At 39.3% G+C, this 13,000-nt stretch overlaps 1 protein-coding gene across 2 annotated transcripts in view; it reads left to right on the top strand.

Annotated features, from left to right (window-relative positions):
- The window catches only part of LOC101617236 (microsomal triglyceride transfer protein), a 71,421-nt gene extending 60,014 nt beyond the window's left edge, over positions 1-11,407 (top strand). For both annotated transcript variants that reach the window (XM_045143386.1, XM_004661640.2), the window contains exons 16-18: positions 5,680-5,804; positions 8,383-8,553; positions 10,128-11,407. In XM_045143386.1, coding sequence (XP_044999321.1) covers positions 5,680-5,804; positions 8,383-8,553; positions 10,128-10,299 — 468 coding nt within the window. In that variant the 3' untranslated portion in view covers positions 10,300-11,407. The remainder of the gene's footprint in view (positions 1-5,679; positions 5,805-8,382; positions 8,554-10,127) is intronic.
- The last annotated feature ends 1,593 nt before the right edge of the window (positions 11,408-13,000 follow it).

The following is a 13,000-nucleotide window of genomic DNA, read 5'->3' as shown; positions in this document are numbered from 1 at the left end:
TAATATAGATGACTATAAAATCCATATAGTGCATCATTCGATGCCACAAGACTCCTAAACATCCACTGACATCAGCCACATGTTTCATGGAGATCATCCAAAGTTCTCAGGTTCATAAAATCTTACAGAGGCTTGCTCTTCCATGGAGAATGCAAGTATGTTTATTCACCTGGACTTCATTCATCAAGATTTTTATAGTTTTTTAATAGTTTTCCTTGATCCCAAGTCTTATAGCAACATGTGACAATACTATTTTTATGCAGAAAAGATTCAAGTGACCAAGTGTTGTAGTCAGCATCACATTGTTGGGATGGACCTCCAAACCAGACACAGTTTATAGGAGGAACAGAATTTATTTTAGACTTACAGAACCAGGGGAAAAGTTCCATAATGGCAAAAAAAGAAAAAAAGAGAGAAAACCTACCACCAAAACTAAGAGCAAAACCTGACAGCCAAACAGCAGGGAACCCAGGCAGCACTCAGACTGCTCTCTACATACCTTAGGCTGGAGCTCAGATCTGTCCCCAAACACTTAGGGCTGGACTCTAGGATCTGTCCACAGTGACACCTCCTCCAGCCAAGTTAGGCTTGAATAATACTCCTGAATTTATTTGGGGCATCCATTCAAACTACCACACCAAGATAATATGGGAAGGACATTGTCTGCCGAGTTGTATTTTCTGAGAAACAAGGAGGGCTAATCTGAATAGCCCTTGAGGTTTCATGTTTGATGTTCAAATTCTTCTTCAATGTTTTGACCTATTTTCTGTCTTAGTAAGCATTAAAATGAAATATCTTCTAAATAAAGATCTTATGAGGAGTCAGTATTTAACAAAGTATGGCATTTGGAAAAGATGATCTAAAGGTTTTTATCAGCTTTGCTGTTCTTTGCAGGATAATGTGAAGATTCTAACTTTTAAGATTTTGGTTATGATATTATAGATTTTAAGAGCTAGAAAGTTTTACTAAAACTCCAAATCATCACTAGATGGAATTAAACATTACCAATTTTCTATCTTTATAAATAATCCCTTACATAAATCCAGGATAGCCATGCATAACCAAAACAATTTGTATGTTCAGCTTTTATCATGTAATAGATACTTGAGAGTAGGTTTTCCCATGGTTGACAAGGAAACCACAGGCATCAGAATCCCAGCTCTTTCGCTTAAACACAGTCATCCTTACTTGTGGCTTTTAGTCTCACACTTGTCACCTGTAATTACCAAATGGCAACTCCATTTCAGCACTACCCCCTCCTTGCAGGAAGGCAGAGAGGGAAGGTGAAGAGTCTAGCTCCCCAAGAAGAACTTCTTTGGACACCCAGCTAGAATTGACCAAAACTCTGTCACACAGCTGCCTCTAGCAGCAAAGAAAGCAGGGATTATTGTTTGGCAGTGAGTGTGGGCACACTTTGGGTCAAACTGTGTTTCATTTCATATGAATGAAAATAAGGAAGAAAGCTGGCAGTACGTCTCATGTGTTTTAATCTTCAAACCACACAGAAGAGACACTGTGTGCAAACTTGTTCTCTAAAGGGCCGAAAGTGAATGCTATAGGCTTTGAGGACCAAACAGTATTTGGGCACCTGTCATTGTGGAGTGAAGATAGCCATCAGTGATGTGTGAACAAATGAGCAAGACTGACTGTGTTCCAGTGCAATTTTATTTACAAAACCAGCCAGTAGGGTAACTTGCCTGCCAACCATAGTTCATCAAACTCTGATTTAAATTATATAGTTTTTCTATTCATTAAGCTGGGGCACTTCAACCAGGTGTAGTCTATGAGAAAGATTATCCTCTAACTATTAAACAAAAGCAATGTCTGTGTATGTCAGGCAGAGGTATTTGGCAGCTCCGAGGTTATTATAAAATCAGCTGTCTGAGGCTCCTGGCTCTGTAAAGCACTCCAGTGAAGCCATCCTAGTTGCAGAAGCACATGGCATGTTAGATCAAGTGCTGACATTGAAGAAAATATTGGCAGTGGGAGGTCAGTTGCAGCCACCAGGGCAAACAGAGTTACTCAGAATACTTGTCCCGCCCCCCCCCCATTACTATTCAGAGAGGGATATCTGATAAAGTCTATTTAATAAGGGGTTCTCTTTAGTGAAGGAAGAACCTATTTTCTTAAGTGGAAGCCATGGGTTGGATTGTCAAAATGTCAGTGATCTGTAAGAAACACCTTGGAGGAGCTGCAGAGATGGCTTAGCAGTTAAGGCACTTGCCTATGAAGCCAAAAGACTCATGTTTGATTCCCCAGTATTCATGTAAGCCAGACAGATGTACAAGGTGGCAAATGTGTTGAGTTCATTTGCAGTGGCTAGACGCCTCGTTGTGCCCATTCTCTCTCTCAAATAAATAATAAAATAATTTTAAAAGGAACATCTTTGGGATCAAAGTAAAAACACAAACTAATAGTACATTCTTCTTATAGTTCATAGGCAAAGAATTAAATAAATGTTTGCTCTGGGCAAGTTAAGGACTTAGAATTCTTCTCTATAATTAAAAAAAAAATTCTTAGAAGACCCTTTCATATACACTAGGAGAAGAGTTATGAGAATGTGTCAACAACGTATAGTAGTAGAAAAGCGTCCCATCTAGAAAGTCCAGTTAGTTACTCTGGCTCTGAGACAGATTTTTCCTATCAATCTGGAAACATAATGCCTCCATGGAAGATTAGACTGAGGGTTACACGTTATCACATGCAAAGCTTTGAACACACAGTAGTTGCTCAAAAATCTTGTAGTTCTACTTTTTCCAGTGTTAGAATCACTGCATTATGTGGTTGAGCCTCTTTCATAGAGGAAAGAGTGGCTTGTCTTTCTGGGAGATCAAATGTCATTCCTCATAAGGAGGTCCAACATAGTTCTTTGTAATTACATGTTTCCTTTGCATGGGAGAAAAGAAGTCTTTCTACAAATCTAAGATGTTTCTCTCAAAACCACCTTGCAGTGAAAATGCTTTCTTCTCACTCGAGGCATTTTTTCTGATAGCTGTGACATGCCCCTTTCCACAGCCTGAATGCATTTTCATATCTGCCACATGTATGATCAGAGGGAAGTTCAAGGTCCACAGCATAGGGCCCTGCTGGGCTGCATGGATTAAGAAGAATACAGTTTTCAGATTGGGAAGAGAGGAGAAGATGCAAAAAAAGGAGTGCCAGTGAAGCAAGGCATACAGTAGGGCTGCTTGGCACAGTTCTACTTACAGTGCACACTAAGACCTCTGATGTCTAACCTGTAACTCCTAGGCCTAGATAAAGGCTTGGACATGACTGTGGTGAATTTTCTCAGGAGAGATTGTGTTCTTTCATGTTAGCTGTGATGCATGCCATGGTCTCTGTATCCTATGACAACCACATTTTTATTCGAGACTAAATGTAGCTTGAAGTATCCTTAAGGATGTCTCCTAACGTGTCCTGAGCAAGGCGTGTCCTTCAAACTCAAAGCATCTCCATCCTTTGTTCAATATACTAAGTTGTAACCCAGCACTTTAGATTCTGGGCTGCACTGAAATTGCAGCCTTTGTGATTGGCCTTTCTGGACTGAGTAGGGCAATTCCACAAAGAAGTTGGCCATGCTGCTGATTGCCAGGAATGCTCACCATCTTTGGAGGAATATCAATGTTAAAGAGACTGAGCACCATTCCCAGAATTATTACCACTTTCAACACTGACTTCAGTCCATCTGATTTCAATCCAGCAGAAAACATTTTCAGCTAAAATCATCCCACATAACATGAAAGGAAAATGTGCAACTTAAAGTCTAGCTACAGCAAATGCAACACAAAACAGTGGATTTTAGCTAACATATAATTTTCAGGATAGACTGTTTGCAAATGGTTACTGCGTCTTTGAAAAATGCTTATTGAGTTCATATTGGATTTGACCATCACTGAAATATTATTCCAAATGTCAAGCACCAGGGTATTAAGGCTTAGTTAAATTACCTTCCCTTTATTTCCTAGCTTGACCTAGATAGTTCCTAGAACTTTAATACTACACTAGGAATTTTTTGAAAATTATTTTTCATATTATGAACTTCACCGTATGAACATACTGCATACTGGTCATATTCCCATTGGCTATACTCCTATCTCCTCTCCCCTGCTCCCATTCCACTGAGGGTCCTTCTCAGTGGGGTCATTGGTATTCCCTGTGGGGTCATGAATACACTAGTCAGTGTCAGTGCCGGGGAGGAACAATGCCTTGGGATATACCTTCCCACCTGGTAGCTCTTACAATCGTTCTGTCTACTCTTCCTTAATTTTCCCTGAGCCTTGATGGGTATATTATAAGTCTCCTTTAGTGTTGAGCTTTCTCCTATGAATTCCTGATTTGGTGAATTTTACATCTTTTCAGTGTCTAATACCATCTCCCTGGACAAGGTTGTCAGGCTAGCAGTGAGAGCAGCACTCATGTTTAAATCACCCCTTCCTCTGTAGTGTCTCCTGGGACCTGGCTGATAATGATAGAAATGACTCATGTCATGCTAGGCAGCTATCTTTTCTTGTCATGCTGATGGATTTTGGTTCTACCCAGTATGCACTGTCATCTGTAAAAAGCTGATTCTACAAACAAAAGTGAAAGTAACATGGATCAAAAAATAGGGATAAATACAGTACTTTCAAAGACTTTTTGGTGGGCATACCCTGTCATCTTAGCCAAAGAATAGTAGGAACTTATCTCTAGAGTATATGGACTTCCTATATAGGACTCTGACATGGTTCTCAGTGCTAGGTTTAAGTTCTCTCCCACTGAGTGGGCCTCATATCTTATCAAAGAGAAGTTGATTACCCTATATGCCACCATTGCACAGGTTTATACATCTTGCCCCAGCTGGTTGATTTTGTAGTTTGCAGGGTCCCCTGCTTGTTCATGCTATTTGTGGCCAGGAGCTTGCATAGCACTTTTCAGCACTATGAGAGTTAGCCAGCAGGGAGCTAACTTCCTTCTAAGTTCCAGCATTATCTCTCATTATCCTCACACAGGGAATTTTTGTCCTGATTTTTATTTGTCAAAAAAGATGCAATTTCCTGTGTTTAGCTCAACACGAATTGCTAAACTAGGGACCCAAAGAGTTCATATTGTCCAAAATCCATGTTTTCAAATAGCCACAGCTTAGTTTCTGATAGAAGTGACTTAATACAGTGGTCCTCACATTTGTTGTGTCAGAATTGTACAAAGGCTTATTGAAATAAATTTCTGGGTCCCAGTTTTGGTGTTTAGTTCAGTTGGTGTTCAGTGGCTGATAATCTGCATTTTAAACCCATTCCCAGGTGGCATGGATGGCCAATACATTGAGAATGGTTTACCCTTCCCAAAGTGAGGCAGTGATAAGAGGAAAACATCCTTCTCTATTGGCACTTCACTACCCTAGTATTTTAATTGACTAATTACTTTGCCAAATCAGCAGAGTCTCCTTTTGGTGATCAGGATTAGCATAGCATGTTTCCAAGCCTACAGAAACATTCCACCACTAGGGGTGGAGCTCTGTGGGAGAGGCTTTGCTTAGTTTGGGGAGAGTCTCTGGACTTGATCTCCAGCACTGAAATAAACAAACAAAAGAGCATTGATGTTAGCAGCACAGGCTAACTGGGTTCCCCTGCAGAGGAAGTGAAATGTGCCTGAGTTAAAAGGGTTAACTGAAGTGTACTTACAACTGCATTTCTTTGTTTCTAGGAGCTTCAGTTGCAATCTGGACTAAAGGCCAACATGAAGGTTCAGGGTGGGCTAGCTATTGATATTTCAGGTGCAATGGAGTTTAGTCTGTGGTATCGTGAGTCTAAAACTCGAGTGAAAAACCGGTAAGCTTAATATGCTTAATACTCTGTACAAGGAAATGCCAGAATCGTTTAGTCTTCAGGACTTTCAAGTTGATGCTTTCTATTTGAAACCATCCAATCATAGAATTGGATGTGATTGTGGGAAGTCATTCTGGGCAAAGCTGCTTTACAAGAAGGCCAGTAAAACTCAACTGGGAATCTTCTAGCATGCCGTAGTAGACAATGGGGCCTCCTCTTCTAACAATAATATCAGGAAATTTTATGTTGGGCAAATGTTTTAAGTTTATCCCTTATGTTGGGATTTAAAAACTGTCCTCCTTTGCTGTCTTTGGTGGGTCATGAAACTGGGACCTCTTCTGTGCAGAATCAAGTCTTCAATAGTCATTGTTCTCCAATGTTCCATTTTCTCAGCTTCTTTAGTTTTCCTAATCTACTTTGAAAATGAAATAATGTTTCTACGTCAGTGATAACCAAAATAATTATTCTTCTGTCAGCCACCAAAGTGAGGAAAAGGAAATAGAAATGGAATTTACTTTTACTATTTGGGATATGTAAAAATACAGCTGGCGGGGGGAGGGGTTGCTGGAGAAATGGCTTAGCAGTTAATGAGCTTACCTGTGAGGCCTAAGGACCCAGGTTCAATTCCCCAGTACCCATGTAAGCCAGATGCACAAGGTAGCACATGCATCTGGAGTTTGTTTACAGTGACTAGAAGCCCTGGCACACCCCTTCCCCCTGTCTCTCTGTGTCATAAATAAATAAATAAATAAATAAATAAATAAATAAATAAATAAATAAAGTAAAAATACAGTGGCACAGAAGTAAGATAAGTGTAACAATTTTTTAAAAATTTTTTGTTTTTTACTTATTTATTTGAGAGCGACAGACAGAGAGAGAAAGAGGCAGATAGATAGAAGAGAATGGGCATGCCAGGACCTCTAGCCACTGCAAAGGAACTCCAGACATGTGTGCCCTTGTGCATCTGGCTAACGTGGGTCCTGGGGAATTGAGCCTTGAACTGGGGTCCTTAGACTTGACAGGCAAGCCCTTAACCACCAAGCCATCTCTCTAGCCCCAAAATTTTTTATTCATTTTGAACTATGGAAGAAGCAGCTGAAAATAATCAAGGATGGCATATGTAGTATAAAAAGTAACACATAGTGACTAAATGAGAAGTAGAATTGCCCACCAGAGTCCAGCAAGATAATTTGATGCTTTCCACTGAAACAGATGTCTCTCTTCTCATTTCAAAGTATTTTCTACACAGAAATTTCTCCAAATTAAACTGAGTTGATTTCTTTGCTGAGACAAATTAACAGCAGCAGCAAAAATCTGCACTTTTACTTTTGTTTTTAGTTTTTTCTTCTATTTTTGTGTAGGCATTGTGCATAGTGTTGGATTTTATAAAGACAGTGTCTTTGAAGTACTCATATATATTCACCATGTTCACTTCCCCCTTCCATGAAATTAGGATTTTTCTTTTTTTTTTTTCCTGGTGTTCATTTGGTTTGTTTTCTGTTTACTTTTTATTTATTTATTTATTTTTAATTTTCACAATTTTTATTAACATTTTCCATAATTCTAAAAAATATCCCATGGTAATACCTCCCCGCCCCTGCACTTTCCCCTTTGAAATTCTATTCTTCATCATATTACCTCCGCATCTCAATCATTGTACTTACATATATACAATACCAACCTATTAAGTACTTAGGATTTTTCTTTAAAATTTAAAAATTTAAACCTGTGGTTAGATATAAAACAGTAGTAAATTCTAGGCTTAAAGCCACCCTCTGGCCTATGTTATGTTGAAAACAACAGCAGTAGCAGGACTTTTAATTCTGTAACAATAATTAATATCTCTTTTATTAAAATATGGACATATGAATCTGATTTAATTATGGAAGTAATTTTCTACCACTTGGTTTAAAGTCTACAACTGCCTAGAGAAACCCAAACTTACTGAGATTATTTTTTTTATTGTCTTCATTGTTATACAGTCCACATCCTGCAGGCCTTCCAATCTGTCTGGTTCTCTAGCTGACCATGTTGGATCCATCCTATTGTCCCTTCTGGGGCACCCACCATATTAGCCCTACTGTAGATATGGTTCAGTAGCATTCTTTCAGTTAACTTGGCAACAACAGACATGCTTCTAGAGATCCTTTAGGGGAAATAATAAAATGGAACTGAAATAGCTAACTTGGAGCCAACAGAAACAGTTAAAATTTTTATAAATGCCAACTGTAATTTTGGTGTATTTATAAATTTTAAGATAACTCAGGTATTTCTGGAACTAGGTGAGGACTGGGTTCCAAGCTTATTTTGTACTGATGCATGGTATGCCTATACCAAATAGTGTCATATGTAATATACACTTAGCTGTCATGTCTAGAATTTGAGGCAAGAGAGGATCAGGGTGAGAGTGAGTCTTCCATAACCAATCTCTAACAACAACAGACCCTGATTCGAATAAGGCTTTGAGCACATTTAGGGTAATTTCTTCCCAGTCATAACTGCCATGAGTTCTGACTTGGTACAATTCTGCTAGTCTGATTTGGGTAAATGTAATAGTAAGAGGCATTTTTCTCAATTTTAGGGTGGCTGTGGTGATAACCAGTGACATTACAGTGGACTCCTCTTTTGTGAAAGCTGGTCTGGAAACCAGAGCAGAATCAGAAGCAGGCCTGGAGTTCATCTCTACAGTGCAGTTTTCTCAGTATCCATTCTTAGTCTGCATGCAGATGGACAGGGCTGAAGCTCCTTTCAGGTAAGATGAGTATTTGTGGAATGTTCCAGAGCCATCCCAAGTTCACCAAAATCTTGCATTCAGGTTTTTAACATTCAATTTCAAAATTATAAGAAAACAGTAGAAACCAAAGTTTAAAAAAAAGATTTTTCTTTAAAGAAATGCAATGATAATTGATAAAATGAGGAAAATCTAGTTCCTAGGATACAAAACAACTCTAAGGACCAGTTTATTTGACATGAGTTCAAATCACATTTAATCCAGAAATAACTTTTTAAGGAAACAAGGGATTTGATTTATTGTAGGCATTGCCACATAGTTTCAACAAAAATACCAAATGTACATTCTTCTTCCATTAAAGCTGAGGTATTGTGGCTGTCAAGATGGCTCAGTTAGCAAAATATTTACTTCATAAGCATGAGGACCTGTATCTGATGCCCAGTATCCACATAAAAATGCTAGGCACAGCAGTGTATGCCTGTAGTCCCAGTACTGGGGAGCTGGGATAAGAGGATCCCTGGAGTTTACTGGTAAGCTAGTATAACCTAGTTGGTAAAATCCAAACTTGGGGGCAAACCTATCTCTCAAAGAGGTGGATTCATGTCCTGAAGTTAACACCTATGATTGCTCTCTGGCCTCACAACACACGCATGCATACTTGCTCATACATGTACACACACATGCAAAAGCCTACTAATATACAGTTATTCATGTGCTTCACAACATTGTTCCATTCTAGATCCTAACTCTCATTAATACTGTATCTGTGAGTCTAGTAGACATTCCCTATTGCAGTTCTATCCCAGGGAACTAGAATGCTTTGAGGCTAGGACACCAATTCTTCCACAATAGTTATAAAGGTCTCTTCCACATATGATATACCTACAAGGTAGTTTGTATGCCCAAAATAGCAGGTCACAACTTACATCACCTGCTGAGATGGTAACCATACCTTATTTTACTGATATTTCATGATCCATATGAGTGAATCAATGACTTAAATACAAATATGAGTTAAGTTCTATTTTCATGGAATAAATTATGTTGGCTTATACTTAGAATATTAAGTCATTACTAGCATGAATTTATGTTTAGGATAATCTCCAATGGGAGTATTTTTCAAAACTGTCCTTCTTATGGTCAAAATGACCATCAACTCAGCCACATCATTAACTAGTTTGGTCCAATTCACTTGAGCCAGAGCCTTGGAAATATTTCCCTGTCAACATTCTCAGCTTAAATCCAACTGGACTTGGTGCTCTAAAAGGGAGTGCCCCTAAGGTGGGGCTCTTGGAATGAAGGGTAAGAGACACATAGTAAGGCTTAACAGCATCCCCAAAGAAATGAGAAGAATTCAGTTTTTCATTCCAGAAAAATATGTGGCAGTAATCCCACATTCTAGGCGTTTGGAGTGTGTCTACTGGTATAAAAAGAAATGAGAAGGAGAAAATCATGGGCACAGAGCTGCCAGAGAGTTGCTGACACTCAATCCCAGTCTCAAATTGCTGTAGGACAAAGCTAGTGCACTCAAGAAATGTGGCTGGGACAGGTGTGGGTGACATGGTATGTGTAATTTTGTTGCTGCTGTTCTGCAGGCAATTTGAGACAAAGTACGAGAGGCTGTCTACAGGCAAAGGCTATGTCTCTCAGAAAAGAAAAGAAAGCCTAATAGCAGGATGTGAACTCCCGCTCCATCAAGAGAACTCGGAGATGTGCAATGTGGTCTTCGCCCCTCCATCGGAGACTAATTCAGGTGGATGGTTTTGAAACTGACCAGAAAAACAGTTCATTTGGATTCATTTCCCAAGAGGGATAGAATTTGACATGCCTAAGTACTTTCTCTCTGAGAGCACAGTGTTTACATATTTACCTGTATTTAAGATTTTTGTAAAAAGTGATGAAAAGTTTCCATCAATTAAAGTTGAGCCTATTCAGGAACACGGCCAGCAGTGTCATAGTGAATAATCACGTGACACTTGTAACACCATTCTTACTTTCTCTTATAGTTCACAAAATCCCCCCCCCCCCCCCAGAACAAGGAGACTAGTTCTTCCCTGAAAAGAAATGAGTGTCTGTTAAAAACAAAGACAAAAACATAAAACTATAGGTGCTCAAGCAAATCCAATTCTGGTGCAACAATTTCCAGTCAGTGCATATGAAGCCCTTGGTGGAACCTGCAGCTTGCTTTCTCTACACTGTGTCCCCTAATCAGGGGATGCAGGATGACAAAGAAGCTACTTTTTCCTTTTCCTCCTTATTTCTTGTCTTCCTCCCCCTCCCCATTTTGTTTTGATTTTGGTATATGGGGAAGGTTCAGGGAAAGAGCAGAGATAAGACTTTTAAAAGATTTTTGTGAGTTAACCTCAAGAAGTAATATTTATGTTTTGTTATTGCTAGTTTTATTACGTACTAAGGGAGGAGGTGCATAGAATTAAAACATGCTGTTTTATCTTTCTGCTTGCCCAGTAATGAGACTGCTTGGAAAGCATTCCAACCTGTACCTCCAGTCCTAAAAATAATTCAAAATTAGTACATAGGAGTAAAGAAAGTAAATTTCAGGAAGTCTATTTGATTTTTCTTAAGCTGTGTCTCTTTGAAACTGTAGTGCAGTACACTCTTCTTTGTGAAAGACATCCTGATGTAGTCAACACTTTGTCGCTCCCTCACTTGTTTGGGGGCAGAAGCTTTAGTTTGTCTGACTACAATTTGTACAATAGCCATAATGACTGAGAGAATATTGCTTCAAAAAACTGATGGATTTGAATTTCAAAACTATGAAATAAAATAGATTACTTGTATGAACTGAAGGCCGTGTCAAACATTTTAAAATATTTATTAATAAAATAAATGTGTTTATTGTGATAAACTCCCAAAATGTCAGGTGCTCATTTATTCACTAAGCACACACATGAAATGAATATTTAGCTCAAAGTGAAAAAAAAAATATGGGCTTGAAACAAAAGTGACAATTTACTGAGTTCCTTTTTATCATTCATGACTGTTTCTCTGATCCTGCCTTTTTCTTGAGCCTGAGACACATCCAGCTGTCTTTGCAGTGAAATACAATGGCCAGGTCTGTAAACGGGCATTCAGAACTCTCTTGGAAAAATCTCAACTCATCCAACTTCTCCAGGACCAAAGAGCTTGAAAACAGCATTGAACCTGTTTTGGACAGCACTGTAGATATGAGATTGAAAAGGGAGAAATTAGTCAAAGGCTGAGGGTGGGTGAGAGCATCGAAGGGCATGGAACACCATGGAACTCAGAGGGAGCTATTCTGTGAACATACTGATGCTGCAGGGAACACAAGTTGATGAGGGAAGCTGAAGGTGTGGTAGCTGAGCAATCTCAGCCAAGGAACGTCTTCCCTAGCAGGATGAGTGTGGTACCCTGACCATGAGGGCCTTGTTCATAGGGTCAGCCCACCCATCAGAGAACAGGCAGCACTCTAAGTATAACATGTGTCAAAGAAAAAACCCTAGGAGCCTAGGGCAAATAATAATTTCTTTTTAGATAAACAAGGTAGCAATTGAAGAAAGATGAACTGTATTTGGCAGTTGGAAATGAGATGTTAGAGCCAGAAAAATAACTTTTCATTCGCACCTGCAGTTCTTGAGCTCTGGTCACTTCATTGTTTGTATCGGTTACTTTCTCATTGCTAGGACAAAATATTTGACAAGAAGCAGCTTAAGGAAGGATTTGTTTTAGCTTACCACTCAGGGGGATAGCGTCTGTCACAGCAGGAAAGGCATGGGGAACATGAGCCCTGGCCACATTCGGCTATGTGAGGAAGCAGAGAGTGATTCATGCTGGTGCTCAGCCAGTTCTTTCCATTTCATACTGCTCAGGACTCCAGCCTATGGAATGGCGTTACCCACAGCTAAGGTGGCTCTTCTTACTTCAGTTGTCCACATCAAGATAGTCCCTTACAAACAAGTTGGCTAATCTAGGTTAACCTAAACCCTCATAGGTATGCCCAGAGGCCACTTTACTAGGTGATTCCAGGTCCTGTCAAGGTGACAACCGTTAGAAGCCGTCACACTGCTGAAAACTTAAGAGAGTCCTTATGTTTTGTGCAGATGTTTGGAAATCTCAGTCCTCTGAGGTTGGTCTCCATATTCTGGCGAGCCAGCTGTTGCCTGCAAGGCTTCAGAATTGAATCTGGTTTTCCCTTTTCCATGATATGTTGTCTTATGTTGCAGAGCTGTCCATGACAAGTTGCTCCCCATTTCTCTGAACCTGACCACTTCAAATAAGTGTTAAGACCCACACTGGTTTAATACTTCTTAGGTGTCAAGTATATATCAAGAATTTTGTACATATTAGGTCATCAAACCCTCACAACAACACATGTGGCAAGTAGCTTTATTCCCACATTATGGGTCAGCATTGTTCAAGAAAAACATGTGAGCCAAATAAACAATTTTAAATTTATAATAGCTGCATTAAAAAGTAAACAAAAGCAAGT

Source organism: Jaculus jaculus, chromosome 2, assembly GCF_020740685.1.
Source record: "Jaculus jaculus isolate mJacJac1 chromosome 2, mJacJac1.mat.Y.cur, whole genome shotgun sequence".
Classification (NCBI taxonomy): domain Eukaryota; kingdom Metazoa; phylum Chordata; class Mammalia; order Rodentia; family Dipodidae; genus Jaculus; species Jaculus jaculus.
The sequence above is the reverse complement of the archived record's forward strand: the minus strand, read 5'-3'. Positions and strand labels throughout refer to the sequence as shown.